At 36.0% G+C, this 22718-nt stretch overlaps 4 protein-coding genes across 6 annotated transcripts; 3 read left to right on the forward strand and 1 right to left on the reverse strand.

Moving 5' to 3' along the window:
• Positions 1–11778: 11778 nt before the first annotated feature.
• Positions 11779–12431, forward strand: LOC108118197 (transcription elongation factor 1 homolog). The gene is made up of 2 exons (XM_017230758.1): positions 11779–12149; positions 12203–12431. The coding sequence occupies exons 1-2, from the start codon at positions 12034–12036 to the stop codon at positions 12333–12335; spliced, it is 249 nt and encodes an 82-aa protein (XP_017086247.1). The 5' UTR covers positions 11779–12033; the 3' UTR covers positions 12336–12431.
• A 448-nt stretch (positions 12432–12879) lies between these two features.
• Positions 12880–13559, forward strand: LOC108118193 (nucleosome assembly protein 1;1). Its single transcript, XM_017230753.1, has 2 exons — positions 12880–13168; positions 13231–13559. The coding sequence occupies exons 1-2, from the start codon at positions 13135–13137 to the stop codon at positions 13521–13523; spliced, it is 327 nt and encodes a 108-aa protein (XP_017086242.1). The 5' UTR covers positions 12880–13134; the 3' UTR covers positions 13524–13559.
• Positions 13560–13744: 185 nt separating this feature from the next.
• LOC108118211 (calcium channel flower) lies at positions 13745–20287 on the reverse strand. 3 transcript variants are annotated; one of them, XR_001772921.2, is made up of 6 exons: positions 20151–20287; positions 19782–19902; positions 17245–17452; positions 17073–17180; positions 16149–16641; positions 14339–14417 (listed from the first exon to the last, which is right to left on the reverse strand). XR_001772921.2 is itself a non-coding variant. In XM_017230778.2 (5 exons), the coding sequence occupies exons 1-5, from the start codon at positions 20151–20153 to the stop codon at positions 14273–14275; spliced, it is 585 nt and encodes a 194-aa protein (XP_017086267.1). In that variant the 5' UTR covers positions 20154–20285; the 3' UTR covers positions 13745–14272. The 3 variants fall into 3 exon arrangements, 2 of the variants coding, with proteins under 2 accessions (XP_017086267.1, XP_017086268.1); XM_017230778.2 differs by lacking the exon at positions 16149–16641 and having other exon boundaries at positions 13745–14417; positions 20151–20285; XM_017230779.2 differs by lacking the exon at positions 14339–14417 and having other exon boundaries at positions 14939–16641.
• Positions 20288–20879: 592 nt separating this feature from the next.
• On the forward strand, positions 20880–22637 carry LOC108118210 (zinc finger protein 26). The gene is made up of 2 exons (XM_017230777.1): positions 20880–21110; positions 21167–22637. The coding sequence occupies exons 1-2, from the start codon at positions 20985–20987 to the stop codon at positions 22313–22315; spliced, it is 1275 nt and encodes a 424-aa protein (XP_017086266.1). The 5' UTR covers positions 20880–20984; the 3' UTR covers positions 22316–22637.
• Positions 22638–22718: the final 81 nt, after the last annotated feature.

Below are 22718 nucleotides of genomic sequence, written 5' to 3' on the forward strand. Positions count from 1 at the left end.
GCGTCGTTTAGCATTATATGGATGTCCCAAATCCCCACACTTTCGCCATACCATTCCAAGGAATAAACAAGGCTCCTCTGGCTCCCGGAAGAAACATTTGAAGAGCTAAGCAAATCTTAGTAGAATAAACATTTTAGCATTAAATTTACATAAGAAGCGACAATGAGCGAGGAGGCGTGCCCTAAAAAGGGCGGTGGAGGAAGGACCCATCTTACTTACCAGACATTTTCATAAACATCAGTAGCAGAATTTTCTTTTTTATTTTATTTTTTTTCTTCTTCTCTCACTTCAGCTTCAGCTTGATGTGTTTTCGCGTATTTGCATAAACATTAGCAAAACAAATTTGCACATTTGACTCACACCCCCTGCTCCACGCCCCCCTTTAGCCATCACTCTCCACTCGACATATGCAAACAAGCCGCAAAACAGCAACAAAAGTTCACGGGCGTCAAGGAAAATGAAGTTAGAGAGCAAAAGAACGGAAGTCTTTAGGCCAACACGACTGTGGAAAAAAAATCCAAACAAGACGGAAGCGGAAGTGCGTTAGGAGCGGAAGGGCAAGGGGAAGGGAAATGGGAATAAGGAACTCCCCAGTGAAGAGCCAAATATGCTAAATCAGCCAAAAATGTTTATAATCATTCAAAAGATGAAGGCCATAATGATGAAGGCGGTTGGGATGAAATGATATCAAGGGGATTGGGCTAAGCAAACTATTTGATGATCTGGATGAAAGTTTTTATTCTTAAGTAGCTTAATTTGAAGGATAAACCATTTAGGAACCGTTTTTATATATTAGTGCCTAAAATAATATAAATACGTAAAAATCAGTTCTAATAATAAATGTTAAATGTTAAAATTTGCATTCAGTAAGAGATTCTTTGGAAGAAATTTAAAAATAGTAATAATAATATTATCTATTAGACTTCATATTAAATGCAATTTAACCTTAACTTACCATGGAAACTAAAATTTACTAATAATTTTCCCTAATATACCCTACAATCCTCATTCCTCCAACTTATGACTGCCTTTCGTCTATTTCATCTGTCTGCCTCTCCCCAGTCGCTTGGTTTTCCGCGTTTTTTCTTTTCCTCATGTTTGTGTGTTTTCTTTAGCAACTTTAGCGCCATTTTCCGTTTGCTTCTGTGGCAAATTTTGTGGCACTTTGGCGCCCAAAACTCGGAACAAATGACAGCCAAATATGCGTTTTATTGAATTTTATGTGCTGGGCTCTCTTAGCCGCCGCTTTTTCGCACTGCGCCTCTCCAAGGATAACACTCCTCGCTTGTTGACTTGCCCAGACATTATTTCCTTACAGCTTTTTTGGCGCTTAGCCGGCATTTTATTTTTCCGATTTTCCTGCATTTTTATTTTTTGGCTACGGATATAACACGCTGCGAGAGTGTAAAATATATTTTTGGAAATTTTCGGTTTTGGCCTGCCAAGTGAGCATGAAATGCGCCAAAGGACTTTTGTTTTAGTCTTATTTAGTCCCGTCGTCGAGAGCCCTTGAACTTCATATTCGAGGGAAACTTCATGACTTTTGGCAACGAACTTGGTAATAAATTTTGATCAAGGGAAATTGCAGGATGCAATACGGAATTTGGCATTTCAAGTGGAAAATTCTTGTAGTACAATTGTGACTATAAAAGGGAATGTCTGGGATAAGCTTAAAGTTTATATTATTATACAAATTTGTACATAAGCCTGAATTTTAGGATCTAAATGAGAGGTTCTATACGCCTATGCTTTGAATGCTAATTTGTTTTTGTAAATGCTCTCTGCTCTCTGGGCTTGCGGTATTTCATCAACAATTTTTCGTTCTCCTCTTTCCGCCTCATTCTGTCGTTGACTGTTCTTTTTTCTTCCTTGGTCAGCCTCGAACACATGCACTGGAAATCATTTCTTGTAACTTCTGTTTCGCACTTTGAAGGTTATTTCGCAGTGGACCATCGACGTGAGTGTTGAAATGAGGGATGAATTTGTAAGCAAAAAGAATGTGTTTTTCTTTCTCTCAGTGCACAGCTGCAAACCAACACAAAAGCGTCACTAAATATGTGCATACTGTCTTACTTAATATGTGAACGCTTTCTTATATTCGTGTTAGTAAATGACCTGCTGTAATACGAATTTGAGCACTCCTGATTTAAATATTAAATATTCCTCTTAATAAAGGAGTAAATATTGCGGTTGAACTAAGTTCCATTTTGGGAAAGACTTCTAAGTAATTTTCAAAAAAACTTTTACAACATAAGCCCATTTAAATAAATTGAAAATGCCCAAAGACTTTGAAAACTAACGCCACTTGACATCAACCAATCGAAATGAAACCTCAAAAACTAATTAGCACAAGTCAAAGGAAACCGAAAACATTTTCATTTGGACATGTGTTCCGGCATCTTCTGGTAATATGTAATCAATTAATCAACGCCTGAAACGGCACCCACAAAAACCAAATTTTCAACAAATTTCCAAATCCTTTCGACAGTTGACCGCATCTGGATGGAACTTTCAAAGAACAACAACAAGGCCGAACTCTGAAGAAGCCGTGTTTCTGGATTGGGAAGGGGAGGAGGTTTTGAGGAAATGCATAAAATTTCAATTTTCTGTAGCATAAACAAGGCAAAGGATCAGGCAGCTGAGGGAAAATCAAATCAAGCCCAGAGGCAAAATTTAATTGCGTTTAACCTGAAATCAAATTTTCAAGACGATGCTGACCAGGCCTAGATTCAATCAGTTCACAGGACATTCTAACTGGAGGCGAAAGGGCTAAACAACAAATCGAAAGGGTTCCTTGTTTATCCAAATATTTATGCACTGAGAGAAATAAAGGTGTAAGGGAAAGACAATGTAAGGTTGTCTTGGGTTTCTTACCACATTTTGGCTCTTGATGAAAGTAATATCATTTTGCCTGTTATCACTTTTTATCCCTAACTTATAATTGAAATATATATCGTTTTAGTTAACTTTTTTCACTGTACCTATACATCTGGTTATTCTTTTTCCCACACAAGAAAGGATAATAAAATGCCTGAGGCGAAGAAAAATAAACAACATGCGTACGCCCGGCTGGCTGCATCCTTCAAGGATGGATCCCTTTAGGGAAGTCAGTCGTCGACATGGGAACGAAGTAAAGGCTTAGACTTAGATTGTGGCATTGATTTCATTTTCAGCTGTCTATCAGGCCAAATGGGCAAGAACATTTAACACAATCAGAGGCAAGGATGCCCGTCAGGCACTGTTGGCTTTTCCCTTTTTTTTTATTTTTATTATTATTTACTTTCATTTTGATTACTTTTTGGCCTCTGGCAAAGTTTTTGCCCATTCACACTTCATTTGATAAAGCCCCCAAAGGTCTGCAGGAGTTAAGGATCAAGATGAGAGAGCATTCACCGAAAGTTTTCCCTGGCAACATTTTGTACAAATCATCGACTAATTTGCTTTACTCTTACACCGAAACTAAAGGAGGAAAAGTTTTTTATGGCCGGCAAATAAAATTAGCCGCCTTATCAACAGGTGTAGAGGAACCTAACAGATGTCCCACTGCCCCCGCTGGACCTTTGTCATATTTGTGGTTCCAGGTAAAACTACATAAAAATGAAACCTTAATTCCTTGTAGTACCCTTTTTCTAAACCGAGTTTGATGTTTATCTTTGGAGAACCAATTCCTTTATTCCTTTTTAGAAATCATAAAATTTTTGGTATTAATAAACGCGCGCCTGTCAAAAGAAATCTAATGGATTTTAGGGTTTCGCTCGAGATACAAATCTGTGGCCTGACATCATTGGTGGATAGTTTATGGTTCGGTTTGGGCTCTACTTCAGTGACTCACATATGATCGTTGAGTCACAGGCGAAGACAGCTGGAGGATGCAGGATGGAGAATGTGAATATTTTGTTAGATATTTTCTACAGGTGATGCGGGCAGAAAAATTGAGGAAACTTCGGTAAAAACGATTAAATCTGAATAGCAAGAAGTTGTAGAAACTTTCCCACAGAAAAAGGATAAAGGAAAAATTCCTCACAGAACCTAAACTTAAACTTCTCTGATATTAAATGCTCCAACTATCCCCCCAATTAATCCAATCAACCCCAGAAAACTATAACTACTCCAGCATCCAGCATCCAGCATCCAGCACCCCAAATATCCCCTTGAAACACTCCACGCAAATGCAGACCCAATTAAAATTAATTTTATTCAATTCGAAATCAAGTCCCAGCAGTGTCTTTTCAATTTCTTGCGATTCTTTGTGCTCTCGCTTAAGGAACGATTATTTAATCTAGAGCTATTAATGCCGTGGGGTCCTGGTGGGAGAGGGGAATACTCCCCAGTTGGCCGTATCCTTGGGTTTTGTGTTGTGCCCGGAATGCGAATCCAGTTAGTCAATGCTTATTGATGTTTAGTTGCTGCTGCTACGACTGCTGCTGCTGCTGCTGCTGCTGTGGTATTATTTCACTTGCGTTTCCGCTTTTGGCTTTGTTTACTTTTACGCTTGGCCCCAGACAAAAGCCCCCCAAAGATCCGTATACCGCCATTCTGATCCACATCCCAGCATCCTCATCCCTTCAATAAACCGAAACAAGCCGCACTATGTTTTTGGCATTTGGGTTGCTTGTTTTTCCCAATGTCTCTCGCTTTTTTTCCTCGTTTGCTTTCGTTTTCCTCCTGGCTTTTCCTCCTGCGAATCCCTTGACAATGCAATAAATTGCGCAAAAATTGGAAAAATAGAATTTTAGCCGCACCACCATTTCCAATAACAGTGGCAACAGTCAATACAGTTGGTATTGGAATAAACAAGAATATGAAAATGAAAAATTAATAAGTTAATAAAAAATTTCTAAAAGTTTTTCTTACTGATTGTAGTTTAGGTAATCTAATATTCTACATTATTATAAAAGATATAATTTTTATATGGTGATTTACAAAGACAATTTTTTATCCTTACTTTTTTAACTCTAAAATACAAATTAATTATATTATTTACCTTTCCTTTTCATTAACTAAAAGACTTCTGGGTTGTTGACAAAAGGAGACTTTTGTTTGTCTTAAAAATCCTTCTTAAAGAAGTTCGCCTGTACGCAAAGAGGAAAAGCTCTTCTGGCTTTCACGCAATATATCCACCTCTTCCCCCCTGTGTCCACCTACCCCGCTCCCTCTACGGAAATCAAGTGCTAAGCTTCCCACAACGCAATCAATTGATTTCTATTGTTTTGTTAAAATGTCGTGCCGTCGTCCCCCTGGCCTTCTCCCTCCCCCCTATACCAACCCAAAAATCTATATATATATCCCCATACCCCACCGATATTTCTGTTCTATTTGAGCTTTCATTTGTTGTCGTTGTACTGGGCCCCCCCATCCTTTTTTGTGGCATTTTTATAAATTGCTTTGTTGTGGTCTTTATTGAAATTTTTGAGGTTACTTTTGTGATTGCTGGCCCCATTCCGATACAGAAAATAACGAGAGCAACACCAATAAAAACAACTTCTAAATAAAACTGTCTATTATTTTTGTTTATTTGTTGATTTTACATTTGCCGTCTGTCGTCGCACTTTTTGCATGTCTATTTTCTAGCTATTTTTTTTTTTGGATTCTTTCCTTTTCTCTTCTTCATTTTTTTTGGTTGAAATATTCATGAGTTACGTTTTGGGTTGTAAATGAAAAACGTTCTTTTGGGGATTTATGGTAGCGACTTTTTTTCCCAGCGCTACTTTCAATGGCTTGATAATTTATAGTTTCGGATATTCGGCTAAAAGGTTTCTTTATTTTTTATTCAAATATTTTTTGGTAGCTGCGAATCGAAACATTGAATCTGGTTGTAAAATGTTTCTTTCCTTTTTTGGTTTTATTTAACAGGACATAAATGTTCGGGATATGGCAAAAAAATTGAAGGCTTTGAGAGAATGAAATTCATATTGATTGTAGGATGAAGTGGTTAACAGAGTTTTTTATCAAAACTAACAAAATTATTGGTATTTATAAAGTTTTTAATTGGTTATTAAATTGTGAAATTGAATCAATTATGGAATGTTGTTATGCTGTTTTTCACTTTAATTTATTTCGGTACACAGCAGGGGTGCTCTACGCCTATGCTCTGAGTGCTCATTTGTTTTTGTAAATGCTCTCTGCATATGCGCTGGCTCTCCTATAAGCTTTGAGCACTCGCGGCGATATTACAGTTACATTTTTTTCGTTTTCCTCCTTCCGCCTCATTCCGTCGCTAACTGTTCTTCTTTCTTCCTTGATCATCTTGGTACACATGCACTGGAATTCATTCTTTGTAACTTTTGCTTTCACTTTGGAGCTTATTTCGCAGTGAACCATCGACGTGAGTGTTAAAAAGAGTGATGAATTGGTTAGCAAAAAGAAGGTGTTTTTCTTTCTTTCAGTGCACAGCTGCAAACCAACACAAATACGTCACTTAATATGTGAACGCTTTCTTATATTTGCCTTAGTAAATGCTCAGCTGTAAGACGATTTTGTGCACCCCTGGCTTAAGGATTAATGTCAACCCAAAAACTACCAAATAATCCCGAAAAGTAGCAAGCAATTTTCCCTAAAAAAAACATAAAAAGAACAATCCCCCAAACAATATCAACAACAAAGTCATCATCTACTGTTGCATCGCAATTCCCCGATATCAGTCCCTAACTCCGATAAAGATGCAACATTACAACGATTATATCGTAAGGTAAAGAAAGATCTTCTACCAAGAAGAATGCCTTGAAAGACAAAAGGGCGGGCGAACAAAATGTCATGATTATGGCAAATTTTCGAAGTCCTTTGTGGCTTTTCAATTGCGCTTTTTTCTTCTTCCACATCCACACGACACACAGAGAGTCGGCGGATCGGCCGAGTCTTTAGAATTCGAAACTGACAATGTCCAGCATTGAAAATCATCGACTGCAAAATCTCGAATGTCATGGACGGCGCGGGACAGGGACGGCCCGTTGCTCTTTCTAAACTGTAGGCAAGTTTCACAAATTAGAGGCTCTGGCCGCCTGCCGTGTCGCACTGCAAGGATGTCCCCTTCAGGGGCGGTCCTTTTCTTCAGTTTTATCTCCCATTGTCCAGGTCGGCTAGTTTTATGGTTGACGCGAGCATCTCTTTGACTCCGACCTGACATCATTGTCCCCGTTTTGCAGCTGCCTGTATATCGGCTGATGTCTTACTTCTTGTCAGCTTCCCTGGTAGCATTTCTTGAAAAAAAAAGAAAAATAAGGGAATAAGATATCCTTTTTTGCGCAATGTTTGTTTGTCGTTCCGATGTCCTTTTCTCAATCCTCCTGTAGGTGGTTACTAATTGGGTTATTGTCAAATATTTGATAAGATTAGGCGGCAGCTGCTCCTACTGCTGCAGCGGCTCCTGACCAATTAATATTTCTCCTGGCGTAATCATGAGCTGGAAAATTTATAGTTCCGTGGAAGCGCCGTCGTGTCTTGCTATCCTTTCCTGTTCCCTACCACAAAGAACACTACGAGAAACTAGTTAGGACCCAGGAATTTAATTAGAAAAAAATATTATAAAAAGCTAATTAGCAACTTTGATGTAGAATATAAAGTTAAAGAAATAGCCAAGAAATCCTATACAAAAATTATCCTAAAAACAATTCTTAATTTCTTTAAGTGCCCTCAAATATTAACTAAAAACTGGGATGTAAATGAAGGCCCACCAGCGGGTCGAGGAGGCGCCTTGGCGTCATCATAATTTAAATCGCGGCACGCGCACTGAGCGGTTGTAAATATGGAAAATGGGGAAAACTATGCCCAGGGCACATTTGCGCCAACGTCAGACATAATTTTCCAACGAAACCGAATGAAAATGAGCATTACCCCCGCTCAGGTCGGCGGTCCTTCTGCCGCATATCAAAACAGTTTTTACCTGTTGATCGGATGGGCTGGGCATGGATGATTGGGATTCAGATTGGAAATGGGTTGGATCCGAGCCTGCGGATAGGGCGCCTGGCGGAAGGTTATGACAATGTTATACGCTAATTGGGCACAAAAACATTTTTGAATTTATGGAAATTTTATTACACTACCGAGCAAGGTAAGGGTTGTAAAGGAAATGGTTATTGGTAAGGTTTTTAGGGTTAGAGCAATGTTATATATTAGCTGATAATGGTAGATATATATATGATAATGGTGAGGTTATTAGGATTAGGGCCATGTTAGCTGATAGTACGCGATTTATATAAACTATAATGGTTAACAGATTCAAAATTTAACATAAATCTTGACACCTTCAAAGGAAAAGTAAAAGATTTTTGTTTTTAAATTAGATTATTTTTTCGATTTTAAGCAGCAGAAATTGAGGATATATCTAAGATCGTGCAGCTTAGTGTAGCAGTTTAAAATATAATATCCATTCCTACCTATCCCCTTAGTAATATTCCACTATATCTTTGTCACACATATGTCCCCAATATGAACATAATTCCCGATTCCTTGCGGGGTCGCCTCCTCTCGATTTCGTTGGCAGCGCCTTATGACAGTTTTATGGTTTTGGTGCAGCGCCCAGCCCTACGCTACTTTTGTTTAAATGCAGGCAACAAAATCAGAGGAAGACAACGAGGAAAACAACAAGGGAAATTATGCATAATTTAATTTGTATATAATATATGCATTTTCCGAGCCCAATTCCTACGCTACAAAAATTCCTAGAAGTTTGTGGCGACGGAAGCCGCTGGCGACAGTCAGCCTTCCCCAATATATATATTTCTGTGTGGGGAGGAAAATTTATTCATGTTTCTCGTTTTTTATTGTGTTTTACTCGTAATTTGATTTTGATTTGGGAATTTTAATTAATAATCATGTTTTTTTTTCTCTGCCTTTGCAGTGGGGGGGACGCTTTGAATTTTTGATGAAATATTGTTATGAATGCGCTGCGTGTGCCATGAACATGTAAATGGAACTCGAATTTGACTCGGAATTATAAAATTTTTGATGGTTGGGGGCGGCTAAAAAGTCACCAAACAATATCATAATAATTTTATGGCTTTTAGAACATCTAATTGGCCAAAAAGAAATTTTATGGCTGAGCTATTTTAATTGTTAGATTTTGGTTTAGCGGTTTATTGGGGATTCAGTGAGGTGTGCAGTAGATTTTGATATTTATTTAATAACAAATATTATTATAAAATGAAAAATAAACCAACAAGTCCGAAAAACACTTTACCATGAACCATAATAATTACAGAAATTTCAGGGAAAATACCAGAAAAGAAAACAATTGTCGTCGACTTGAAAGCGGAACTCGTGTATTGCATTACCCGTATTGAAAATGAGAGAAAAAAGAAGGAAAATCTCAATTAGTGTGCACTCGAGAGCGTTCTGAAAAGAACAGAAGACCAGAAGCTGAGAAGGAAATTTGCAAAAAAGATCAATTTTCCAGCGAAACGGAAAGCCGGGGCGCACATTTTAACAGGATAAGATGCGTTTAAGCAAATGAACGGACAAAAAGGACAAAGGACGTGAGTCCGTCGGGCCAGGCCATTGAAGTTGCAGCCAGAGAAAAGCCAAAGCAACAAAGCGAAATGGTCAAGCCACAAAAGGCAAACGGTGCGGAGCCAGCAGCTGGCCAAGATGTGAGCAATAGAGATTAGCCAAGACGAAGAAGAAGAAGAAGAAAAAAAGGAGCAGCATATCCTGAACACAATACCTTTTAAGCAAGGGAAGCAAAAACCAAAAACGGAAGCAAAGTCTTAAGACGGTTACTCGCTTTTCGATTTAAAAAACATCTCAAATTAATCCCATTTGGCGGAAAATGTACATACACCGGAAAAAATATCAAGAGAAAAAAGCATAACGAATGGAATAAATGCGGCGGCGAAAAAAAAAAACCAGCTGGGCATTCTGTAGAGGCGGCATCCTGCTGCCAACTTTTAGTACAAATTTCATGCTGGCTTTGGGTACCAAATTTTCGTCTGTCAACTTGCCGACAGTCATTTTTGGCCAAGAACTGTTGACACTTTCAGCTGTCTTTTGATGTCCTGGTGCTAATATGTTAAGCAGCAGGCCATCCAAAAACCGGACCATTTCAAAATTCATGCTGCGAGCTGCAAGCCGAGAAATTCCTTCACACTCCCAGGATTGAGCTGTCATCGCAGAGTTTGGTCCTGCGGCGCTTTAGCCAGAGAAAATTCGGTATCTTGAAAGCGTTTCGCTGGTTTCCAAAAAAAAAAATATGATGTGGGAATATATATACAAGAGTATATATCTAAGGTCTTTTCATTGGAAATCTTCACTGTGTGGAAACACTTGACCCACATCTTTGGGCCCAGAACTAGTTTGCCTGCTCAATCAAATTGCGTAATCGATACTTTGCCCCAAAGGCAGACTTACGATCTAAGATACAAAAGCGGGGACAAAAGGATTTTCTGCTACATTGAGTTACGTAAAAAGAGAGATCTTAAGGTATTCCCTAGGATCTCTAGGCAGATGCTCAGCTTATGTGGGCTCAATCAATTGAGGATCCTCTCCATCAAGAGGGATCAATATCAAGAATGGTTTGGAATTTTTTCATCTGGAAACCTCAAACAAAAACAGACAATCTAGAAGAGAATATTAAACGGATTATTGACATTCAGTGAATGCATTAAAAATTATTTTATTTTAGGGAAATCAATAAAGTTTTGCTTAAGAAAACTAACAAATTAAGTTGGTGAAGAAATTATTTTTATTTATTTTAAAATATAGATTTTTTAATTCTGGCAATTGTCAATCATTAAGTGATTGAATTTTCCTGCAAATTTTTGGAAAGTTTTATGAAAAGTCGTTAGGAATTTATTTATTTTTATAAATCTACGAAAATATTCAAAATATTAGTTTGTCAGAAAAGTCCTGCGGTACTTTCGCTAGTTGGCGCTGAAAGCGCTTAGTTCTTGTTTTATTCGTCGCATCAGGTCATACTATACCTTTTTGGAAACCTCATTTCACTCGCTAACACGTGTTTGATTGATTGTCTTTTCTTTTAAGTCGATCGTGAGTTATAGCGTCGCAATCATGGAGCAAAATAAAGAGAAAATACGGCATATATTACATATATTACAGGACGATTTTATGAAATGAGCTGAAATGAGCTATCCAAAAAGGTATAGTATGACCTGATGCGACGAATAAAACAAGAACTACGCGCTTTCAGCGCCAACTAGCGAAAATACCGCAAGACTTTTTTGACAACCTAATATTATATAATATATGCAAAGAGAGACAATATTATTAAAAAGGTTTATATATATTTTAATGTTTTGTTTTTGTGAGACATTTCAGCACTAGGCTATAAAAATGAGACAGTTTTCAAAAACATTTTTTAGTTCTTTCGGAATCGTTCGCCCAACACAATCGAGATGAGATTTTTTAATTTCTGCCTTTTTCTCGTGAGTTGCTAAATACATATACTAAATTCTTATTATTAAATTGAATTTTCTGTGACAGTGCCTAGTTTTGGCCTTGTTCACATCGGTGATGACCTTTCCATCGTATTATGACGCGCCACAGACAAACCCTCAGGAATATTATGATCAACATGAAGATTAAATTTAAAATCTTTAAAAGAAAACAAATAAAATATTTAAATAGTTAAAACTATAAAGACTATTGTTGGAAAATGTTTAAAAACTTGAATAGTTTTAGTTCAATAAATAAAAACAAAAACGTGAACGTGTAAAGAAAAATATCTATTATTCAGATTATTTTGGATTAAAAACTAAGTGAAATCAGCTCTGAATTTTTGATCAATGACATTACAAAAAAGGTTTTAAGTAAGTTATTTTTACTAATTTCTTTAAGATTAAAAAAGCCGAATCTTAACTAGCTTATGTTTTGTTGTAGGGTTAACAAATTCCAGGTTAACTTTGCTATTAAAAAGCAATTTGAGTGCTAAATCTGATATGGGAAAATAAATAACTTTAATTGAAGGAACCATCGAAAAATCTATCATAAGTACTTCAGCAATGAAGTGCATTAGAGAGCTGTTATAAACTATTATTTCAATTTAGTTAATTTATTGAAATTCAAATTTCTAAATAATTATCAATGGGTCGTCGCAAGTCGAAACGCAAGGGAGCCCCAAGGCAGAAAAATATTGTGCCGCTGCCCATACTCTTCGACTGTCCTTTCTGCAATCACAAGCAGGCCTGCGAGGTCAAAATGTGAGTTAGAATACCAGCATAGAGTTGTTATATCACTAACTTTTTAACTATAGAGATCGAATCAAGAATTTAGGCCGAGTTAGCTGTACTGTTTGCCAGGAAATGTATCAAACCTCGGCCAATTATCTAACAGAGCCAATTGATATTTATAACGATTGGATTGATGCCTGTGAGAAGGAGAATTAATATTTTTAGCGATGTTCTAAGAAACTTTTTATAATTAAGAGGGGGTGACAAGTCGACTGAGCTTATCAAGAATAAATATTTCACGACTTTTTATACTTATATTATACATTCTACATTCTATGCATTATATTTTACTTATACTTCATATTGTCTCTAAACATACTGCATACTTTTAGGTTGCAGAACAAATTTTAAGGGTTTACCAGCCATTCAGCCTTTCAGCCATTCAATGCGAGTTTAAACAAATTTTAGATTAAGATTTCTTAGAAGGCCAACCAAAAAAAAGTCAAAAAACTAAAAAAAAATGTAAGAAGTAAATCAAGATTTCTTACAAGACAAATATGACAATTTTGTAAAACAATTTAATCTAAACTATACACAAAGACAACCGTGATTTTGCTTTCAAGCCATACATTTGGTCAATGTCAGTACAAACATATATATTAAGTATCTCCAATTAGTACATATCTGTAGTCTTATAAATTAATTAGGCAGGCCAATTTTTAGCATCAAGAACTCTGTTCTAGCTAGCCAGAATTCCCAAGCATGCCTTGAAAGTGCTGACCTTGATCACTCACTAGAAACCTCAAACTCAAACTCAATAGCTATGCTAATATTTTGTTAGTTGCTATTATTTAGAATTTTAGGGCAATTCGTTGATCTTGGGTTAGTCAAACACTGTCTTTTGGGTCGAACGATTCGCCAGACATTTTGCCAACAAATTTTTGGGTATATAAGCCGAAGCTAAAAGTTAACTTAACATCGAAAGCTTCTCAAGCCACAATCTCTATTATCAAACATGCAGTCCAACAAGGGTCTCCTCCTGGTCTTCGGTGAGTTTACAAGGAAATACGCAGGATTAGTTAGAAAATCTAATATAAATCCTAATATTTAGGTGTCCTCGTCATGGTGATTGCCGCCAGCCTATCTCAGAAAGTTGTGGATCAGGAAAACGATGCCATCAGTGATCGTCGCTTCCGTTGGGAATTCTCGCAAGATTCCGATGAGTCTGCCAATGATTTGCAAGAAGACGACGACGACGAGGATGATTCCGAGCTGGATGATGATGATGATGAAGAAGATGATGAAGATGATATCGGTAGTGACGAGTCTGACGACTTGAATACCGTGGAGATTATTACGTACACTGAACCAGCATCATCTGAAAGTGCCTCCAACGAAGCTTAAAAAATAATTTATCAACATTTGTTTTTATAATTAGTATTTGTTTTTATGTTGAAAATTTTAAATAATAAAAAATATTTTAATTTCATAATTTTTACTACCCCACAATGACATTTCATTAACAAAATATTTTGTATAATTAATTTTATTTAACATAATTTAAAGTATGTATAATTCAATTTTAATATGGTTTACATACAATATTTATAGTTTTATTTGCATTTAATTTAAACATTTTAGTATTATGCATTTAAATATATTTAAGGTATATTTAAACTATGACTAAACATAAATTTTACATGATTTTCTTTGTCATCTCGCTAGTGATGTCGTTCAATAATTTATTTGCAATTTCTACTTAGTTTGAAACCAAATATATTGGAATGATGGGACACAGGCAACACAATTTTTTATAGGATATACAAAACGCAAAACGCTCAATTATACATTTACATACATTTAATACAAAGTTGTTTTTTGTTGATTTTTTTGGGGAGGGTCATCTGATTAAATAATTTTGGATTGCTCTAGAAAGAGATCAGAGCTAATCGGTTTTAAAAGGTGTTATCATAAATTTGCATTTGGTTATTAAACAATTGGAAATTGCACATGATTATGTAGTTTGCCTGCTGATGGTCTCTTGGTTAGGTTTGCCCTTCTTCAAATGTTGCGTTTTGAGTCTTGTTTTCTCACGGCACACCCAGCTGCTCTCCAAATCTTTTGATATCGCAAAATATCAGCTAACTTCCAGATCACACATTGCTATCCGTGCCCACGGCTCCAGTAAAAGAGAAGGGCTGGGCATTGTTAACAATCCCCGCTCGATCGTTAGTCTGGGCAGGTGTGTTGCCTCCAAAGGTTTGCTGAGCAGCTGCCCGCATATCCTCAGCGGATGCTCTGTTGATAAGAAAATGAAAAAAGTATTAGATTGGAATTTGGAAAAGTAATAAATTTAAAGAATTTACAAAAGTGCTCAACTAAAAACTGTGATGTCGCCTACATAGAATGAAAGAAAAAATGAAAAGAACAGCCAGAATGTTCAATGTTTTTGTTTTTTGCTAAATCAACGAAAAATAAACTAAGGCAGCATAAAATAGAGTTTTGAAATTTGTACAAAAATACCAGGATCTACAGGAATCAATCAATCTAAATCTCAAAATACAAAAATTAAAATACATCTTTACTACTCAAAAGTGGTTTAAAAAAATTCTACGAAAAAAATGTACAAAATCGTTAGGATTAACAAATAGGAAAAGCTCAAAATGTATTTGCCTTTGGTGATCTCTTGGGCGCAGCTAAGTTATTAACGTAAATCGTATTTCGCTGTTGGCCGCCGTTGGTTGTAACTTGGCTTTAACGGCAGGCAGGTATTCTTTTTTGGACAGTTTTCATGTGGCATTTACAAAAAGTCTTTGATATTTGTTTCATGCGTTTGTATTCAATTGCTAACGAAATATTTTACATGATTTCATTTTTAGTGTTGCGTTCATTGATTAACAAATTTCAACAAAATTTATTACGTTTACGTTTCATTATTAATTCAGGTGAGATTCTCAGTTGCTGGCGAAGGCTACAATTGTAACAAGTTCTCGCGAGTATTTATCAAAACAAACTTTTCTTAAATTTATGCTAAAATAAAACATATACAATAACTTAAGTGTAAATAAATAGCTTTTTTGGAATGCTTTACTCTAGTAAACCAAAAAAATAAAAAAAACAGGCCAATAGGCAACAATAATTATTAATGTAAAAGGTTTTCTCTCAGACTTTCAAAGTTAAAACGATTGGAATAAATACTTAAAATTAACTTAGTTTTAAAATAACTTTTTTAATAAAAGCATATACTTTTAGCAAATAAGAAATCATACGAAGACCCGAAAGAAGCAAACCTATTAACAAAGTGATTGTCTAAAATGAAAAACGTCTAAGTAAAAAGGCTACAAATTGAAATGGACATTTAGTTTTGTTTACAACATTTAAAAAATATAACTGTTAAATCCTCAACTTGTTGTATATATATATATATTCTATTTTTTGTATGCTTTTCTTGATTATGTTCAATTTCAATTTGTGACTATCTTGCGAGCAAATTTTAATCTCAAACAACTTTTTAACATTTAATTTTATGGTTTACATCGAAGCAAAGCATATAAAGTTAATACTTTCTGAGTTGTACATATTGCTCTAGGTTCTCGACATTCACTTGTCCATATCTATCATCATCAGTGGCTTTTTTTTGTATTTTTTTAATTAGCATTATTTAGCTGTTTGTGAGAGAGAGTGTGTGTGTGTGTGAGTCTGGAAGCTGTGGTTTACTTATAGGTTTCTCTTGCATTCGGTTAGCTTTCAAATATAGTTTCTCACTAAAAATATATGCTTGCTGCAGTTTGACATGTGTATTACATTATTGTTATCAGTAGTTTCTCTATGCATATAATATATATATATATATGTATATATATACTGTAGTATTCAACAACACCAACTGCTCAATCGAAAGACATTTGTTAAAAAAAAAAAAAAAATACAAATTTGAACACGAATACGAATACGAATTTGAATGACATGCAAAAAGGGAGGGACGAATGACGAAAATGCATTTGCCCAAAAAACACTTTGATTACTAACACTCTCTGGTTTCAACAATAATGAAAGAATTTCGTTCAATTTCTTTTTGTAATTGGTGGGGTGTTCTGTATTCTAGTTCTCTGATGCCCTACAATGCTGCTTCTTTTTCTTCGTGATTTTGGTTTATCTTTTCCTTCTCCTAGTTACATATTTTTTCTCCTTGGAACGAACACTAAAAACTAGGCGCCGTAAAATATTTGTTACTCGATCAATATTTTGCATCATTTGCATTTCTAGTGTGGAGTGTGTGTGTGTGTGAGTGTATCTGTGTCTTTATCTGTATCTTTATCTGTATCTGAGGGTGTAAGAGTTGTGGTTTCTTGTTTGGCAGTTACTAATCGCGCGGCTAGGAATTTATGTGGGACGCCAGACATCGGGATCTTCCATGAGTGTGATATGCTGATCGCCGCCCATCTGCATCTGACCGCCCGCCTGACTGCCGGCCATCTGTGTGGGCGATGTGGCAGCGGCGGCCATGTCCTCTCGCGAAGCTCTACGTAACGTATTAGTTTTATATATTTAGTTAAAGCGTTTTCACATTGGCAAGCACATCGTGGGAAAATATAGAGAAAACATTTGGTTTCGATTAGCAAAAATGGCTTAGCTTAGGCTAACTAAACTCGCTCGTTCATCCTCCGCTGGCTTAGCAACTAATCTTCTAAAACCCCACACTATGAATTAAAATCGTTTTGAAATTCAGAAAATCGCCATGAAAGTTAATAATGCTCAAAGCATCTTAAAAATATTACAAAATCCATCACAGAAAGATCCATTTCTAGTAGTCTTTTCAGTTTTTATCTTTACGATTTTATATTTATATTTTCTGTCTTATCATCAATCGCTCAAGTAAGTTTCTTAGAGAAAGGCATAGATTTTCTGAATTCAATTCCGATTTTTGTCAAGTGCCTAGTGCCCCGTACTCACTTCTTGCCTAACGCCATCATTCCGTAGACAACGCCAGTTCCCAAAATCAGGCCACTGCCGAATAAGCTGGCCAATCCAAAGCACAGGATAATGGGCGGAATAGCCATGCTAAAAATAAAATGTAAAGATTAAAAAATAATGCAACTAATAAAAATTCCATTTGATAACTCACGCAATGTAGAGTCCGGCCCTGAAATACAGGGGCTTGGAGTCCACCTTATCCGCGATCATGTTCACCTGCTCGAAGCAGACAAAGCAACAAGGTGCCTCCAGGAGCATCACCACAAAACCTGCCACCATTTGAATGATGCCAGCCACCAGGCAGGATACGCTGAGAGTGAGAATGGAGAATACATTCCACAGGCCGAAGAGAATGGCAACTAAAAAGAAGAGATAAGAAAATAGATTAATTAGGATATTTTCATGGATTTTATTAGGGAAATTCGTATTAATTGATTGTGAAAATGTCTTATTTTCATAGACAAAAACAGACGTCATATATATATTTCTTTCCATGAAGTAGAAACAAGGTTACTGTGAATCAGCAAAGCTGATAAGTTTTATAGGAATTCTGCTATCAAAGCGAACTTTACATACAACTGATAACTGATTTTAGCAAGAAATAAATACAACTATTAAAATTGTACATTTTTTTAAACAGACAAATAAGTTCATGCCTTCTAATAGCTTTTTAAATACTTATTAGTAGCTTAAGTACATAATAATGAAATATATTTTATAATAAATTTTGATTTAATCATAAAACATATTTCACAATTTTTACATAAAAAATCGTAGGCGTATTTCCTTATCGGAAAACACTAACCCAAGAGACTGACCAAAAATTTAAATCACAAACTCCCAATAGGCACATTTAGAAATTTGGCAATTTAATCTAATCGACAATGATGACTCATATATGGGTCAATTTCTATTGGCTTACGAGCCCACATATCTTTTATTTATAAATTAACCACAATAGCAAGCCACAGAAGCGTGACAAACAGCAAAGAAACAGTTGGGCAAATTGTTAGCTGACGTTCATGGAAAATGTTCTAAATTCCAGTTGATATTGCTAGGGGCGTACAGGCAAATTACATTAAAATATTTTATCAGCTGCTGTTGGTCTATGATTAGAGCATAAACAAATAGTAAACACACACACAGACAGACGACTTTAAGTCTAAGATAAACAAATGCCTGGGCGTGATAATTGGATAAAGGTAGCTGGAAAAAGTATTACGGAAGATCACGAGGGTAAACTCAGTTCTTGGAGACTTAAAATGTTTTAATTTATAGTTAAAATTCTTTATTATTGGGTCTCTTTAAAATATTTTTTATTTGGCTTTTGCCGGTTTTATTTTTCCTTTTGCGAAATCCAATCTGGGTTTTGGGGTTATTGCGGTTCATAAAGCCAGACCAACTGACCGAACCTTGGGGGAAGAAGTCGTTGCGCTCTGCGGGACGACCGGCTTATAAAATTATTTATTAATCATAGACTTTTGGTTTTATTTTACTCAAAACACAACCGGTTCATTGTGGAAGCCGCACGAGTGAGTTTTGCTCCCTTAATTGAGGTATTCATCTATTTATATTGATTTTAAGTGGATGGTGTTCGTTTGTTGGGCAACAATTGCTTGATAGAAAGTTCTCCATTTCCCTAAGTAAGCGATAAACATTACCAGGAAATGCATTAACAAAAGATGAGATTTTTCTTAGGCAAGAAAAACTGCAATGCTTAGTTCCTTTGAAAATATAAGCGTTTATCACAGAGTTATTATTCCAATAAATTTTTATTAGCAATCAATCTTGTTTCCATGTAGAAATATTACATTTAATGGGAAATTTTTAACAATAAAATACGTAAGGAAATAGTATAGATTAGTATACTCGACTAATCAAGATTCTAAGCAATGTATTAAGATGTTGCAGATATGACACGTGGGGCATCCCAAGGGTTAAGGTTAAATGAGTGCAGATAGCAAAGTAAATACGCAAAAAGCGAAACAAAGATAAGAATAGAGAGGCCACGAAGAAAGCGGGGGATGCTGATAAAACAATAGGCAATGCGAATTCCGAGTGAACGGCCACAGAGAATTACATTCGATGTGGAGAAAAACAGAGCGCCAAACTTGACACAGAAAAGCTTCTTCTCACACTTGCAATTTCCTCTACACAAAAAGAAAACATCATTGCCTAATAGAACTGCGCAAGTCTGCGAAATAACAAAAATGATTCTAAAAAGAACTCATTTTCACAATTTTACCATTCTATCATGTTATCAAAATCGTGATAAAACTTTTTCAAAAAAAAAAATTTCTATATTTTAAACAATTTTTGTTTATTTTCATAACAGCAAAGTTTGTTTTTATATAAAATTTTAATTCAAGTAATCCAAATCATACTGATTTCGTTTAGTGTATGAATTTCTGTATCCTTTTTGTGTTGTCTTTTCCGTGTTTCCTTTCTTCGCTCTCTCACTCTCTTTTCCTTTATCAATGTCAGAGAGCGTGCGTACACACACAAACACACATACGAGCACAAACACAAAGACTCACCTACACCTACGAATAGATAACAGCAACAACAACGGGTGGTACAAAAAAATCGATGCAACATATTTTTGGGCCGACCAATGTCATGGATATGTTGTCTTACATTTTTGGGGATTTATGGATATATGAACGTCTTAACCTAACTCGGACTTACAGAAAGCGGCCACAATGCCCAGCAATCGACTTCCATATTTGAGATACCAGGGCTGCTCTGGTCCAATTGGATCTTGTTGATTCGGCCGTGCCAGCAGGCCCGTTATCTTTTCCGCAAACGACTGATCCGATCCGGAAAAAGGTAGCGGTAATGGTAACGGAAAGTGGAAAAATCGAAATGCAATTAGGAAAAATCGAAGCACAATTTTGTATTGTGACGCGGCGGCCGCTTTTTTTAACACGCATACAATGCCACTACATCACACACGTACGCACACCAGGTAACGCGCGGCTCACACGCACACACTATGATCACTGCGTCAGCATTTTATTAAAGTTTGTTAATCTCCTTCGATTAACAACTACCTACCATGGCTATTTATTTGGCTAGTTAACTAGGCTTAAACTAATTTTAACCAATATTATGTGCACTTTTCACGTCACACGGAACGAAAAAACTTCTGTTGTACTCTGCGTTCTGCTGCACATGAACCGAACTAGTTCGCGATTCTTAATGTCGATAACTCCTATCGATAGTGGAAGCTATCGAATTGATAAAGTAGTTCACAAGTGAAATATAAAATTTTAATTCTTACTTACTCATTATATATAAATATTTCTAATAAAACTAAATGTTTTTATTAAATAAGTTTTGTTCGAGGATCGGTTAAGTGTTGAAAAATGTTTTTAGAAGAAAAGAACTAGCTACTGCTCATCACTTATCGATTACTAAAATTGTTTCGATATAAGCATTCAATGTATTTTCTTAAAATTTTTATATGTTCAAAATAAACTGCTCCCTAAACAAGTGAGTAAGTTGTGCAAGGCTCATCTTCGGTTAGAAATAAATCTCGAGAAACACATACTTAAGTTGACTGAAACACTGTTCCTATGTGAGTCTCAGGAACTTAAATTAATGGATAGCGTTAAGCTTCTAAATACAATAACTTTCCCAATCTGAGAAATTATCAACAAAATAGGAAAGTGAAAGATTTTCTAAGATTTTTCATAAATTGTTGTAATCGATAAATTTACTCGATTATCGATATAGGCATCAAGAGTACCGAAATCGATATTTCCCAAAAGTGTGTGACAGTTTAAGTCTCATCGATACTATCGATTGGTCAACATCGAGAAAATCATTGATTATTTTTCAGCTTAATTTTGTTCTTAAGTTCGTAGAATAGATCACAAAATAAAAAAAATGGAAGATGGTAGAGCGTGCAAATTGTGCAGGGATAATAAGGCGAAGGAGATCGATCTCGAAAAGCCAAAGTTTAAATCGGCCAACAATCTGCTGCAGAAACTCTTCGAGTATTACAAAATCGATGTAAATTCGGGACGAATTTTTTTTTGTATTCTATATTTAAATCTTCCATTTTCCAGATCGCTATTCTAGGGGATAGTTCGTGCCTCTGCGAGCCCTGTTTTTATAACGTCTTACACATAAGCGAGTCCCTTGAGAAATGGAGCTCGACCCATGAAGAGATACAAGTCAAACCGCTCGAAATAGACGATTCCAATGCATTTCAGGTGAAGTTGGAAGAATTTGAAGATGAAATACACGAAGAAAATAAGGCCGAATCTCCCGATGAATATGAAACGGAAATGCAAGAAGAGGAAGGTGATGACCTATCGGGGCAAGACAATGATTTGGATATGACCGAAAAAGAACCATCCACCCCCTGGACTGGAGACTTTTTTAGCGTGGGATTGGACCGAGATGGCCTTGCGATATGTAAGTTCTTCAATGACAAAACCAAAACCATGCGGATTCTGTGCACCTGTTGCAACCAGGTTCTCGAAATTCTTGCCCTAATTCGGATTCACATTTCAAAACCCCGTCTAAATCCGACCTACTACTGTCGAGACTGTTGTTCAGATTTCCCCAGTCTTTGTGAATTAAAGACACACATTCGGATGATGGGTCATTTTAAAAATAAATGTGGTGGAAAGGAAATGGAATTCCTGTGCTTAAAATGCCATAAATTATTTCCAAAATACTTCGAAGTCCTCAGGCACGAGAACAGTGATCACGGTTCAATGGATTACATCTGTCGATATTGCAATAAGCGCTTTAAAACCCGAAGAAATTATGAGAAGCACCAACGGGACCATAACCCCAAACTGGAAAGACAGGAAAAATATGAATGCGGTGGTGAAGGTTGTAATCGAACGTTTCGAAAGTGGGAGCGATATGAGGCACACATGAGAAGTCACAAACCTCATTATTCCCAATGTCCCTATGTGGGATGCAATACCGAATTAAGTCCCAGAAATCTAAAAGACCATATACGATCACATGTAACGGTGCAAGCAGAGCGGGGTCATTTTCTAACTCTGGATCCTTTGAAGCGGGAAGAACCGGATCAACGAAAGGTGCCTTACGGCAAACATAAAATGCATAACCTAGGGATTCGATTTTTGTCGGAAGTTCCTGCTCCGCATTTCAGCGACGGAGGACAGTTCATCAGCCTGCCCAAACAGTTATCTTTGCAGCAAGGAAAATACATCAATTGTGATAACAAATCCTAGTTAACTGTTAATGATAGAATTTTTTTGATTTGGAATATTATTTTTCGTCAATACCTATACCATTTCTTTATATTTTCATTTTGATAGTAGAGAATATTTACGTTATTTTGACTCGTTATTTCTTTTATGCAATATAACGTTGAAAACTTATCTCATTTGAATTTAATTTTTAAGCATTCTAATTAAGATATGCAATGAAATGTTATTTTTAAGAAGTCTTAATACAAAATCATTAGTCTTGTAGTTTTAAATTTAAGTTTCTTCCCAAATGTATATTGTAGGCATTATGTTTTTTAATAAATGTTCATTGAATATTGCCTTATTAAAAGTGAAAGTTTTGAATTCGGAGTACGTTTTTCCTGCAAAATCTGTAAAATCTCACAATGTAAATTATAACAGTATA

This window comes from Drosophila eugracilis, unplaced genomic scaffold, assembly GCF_018153835.1.
Source record: "Drosophila eugracilis isolate 14026-0451.02 unplaced genomic scaffold, ASM1815383v1 contig_2154, whole genome shotgun sequence".
In the NCBI taxonomy this organism is placed as follows: Eukaryota; Metazoa; Arthropoda; class Insecta; order Diptera; family Drosophilidae; genus Drosophila; species Drosophila eugracilis.

Coding starts and splice junctions, on each gene's coding strand:
- LOC108118210 (XM_017230777.1), top strand. CDS start 20,985: ATGGAAGATGGTAGAGCGTGCAAATTGTGCAGGGATAATAAGGCGAAG. Junction 21,111..21,166: donor TCGAGTATTACAAAATCGAT/GTAAATTCGGGA, acceptor TCCATTTTCCAG/ATCGCTATTCTAGGGGATAG.
- LOC108118193 (XM_017230753.1), top strand. CDS start 13,135: ATGCAGTCCAACAAGGGTCTCCTCCTGGTCTTCG. Junction 13,169..13,230: donor GGGTCTCCTCCTGGTCTTCG/GTGAGTTTACAA, acceptor CCTAATATTTAG/GTGTCCTCGTCATGGTGATT.
- LOC108118197 (XM_017230758.1), top strand. CDS start 12,034: ATGGGTCGTCGCAAGTCGAAACGCAAGGGAGCCCCAAGGCAGAAAAAT. Junction 12,150..12,202: donor CAGGCCTGCGAGGTCAAAAT/GTGAGTTAGAAT, acceptor TTTTAACTATAG/AGATCGAATCAAGAATTTAG.
- LOC108118211 (XM_017230778.2), bottom strand. Junction 17,453..19,781: donor GGGCATTGTGGCCGCTTTCT/GTAAGTCCGAGT, acceptor TCTTCTTTTTAG/TTGCCATTCTCTTCGGCCTG. Junction 17,181..17,244: donor AGGGCCGGACTCTACATTGC/GTGAGTTATCAA, acceptor TTTTATTTTTAG/CATGGCTATTCCGCCCATTA.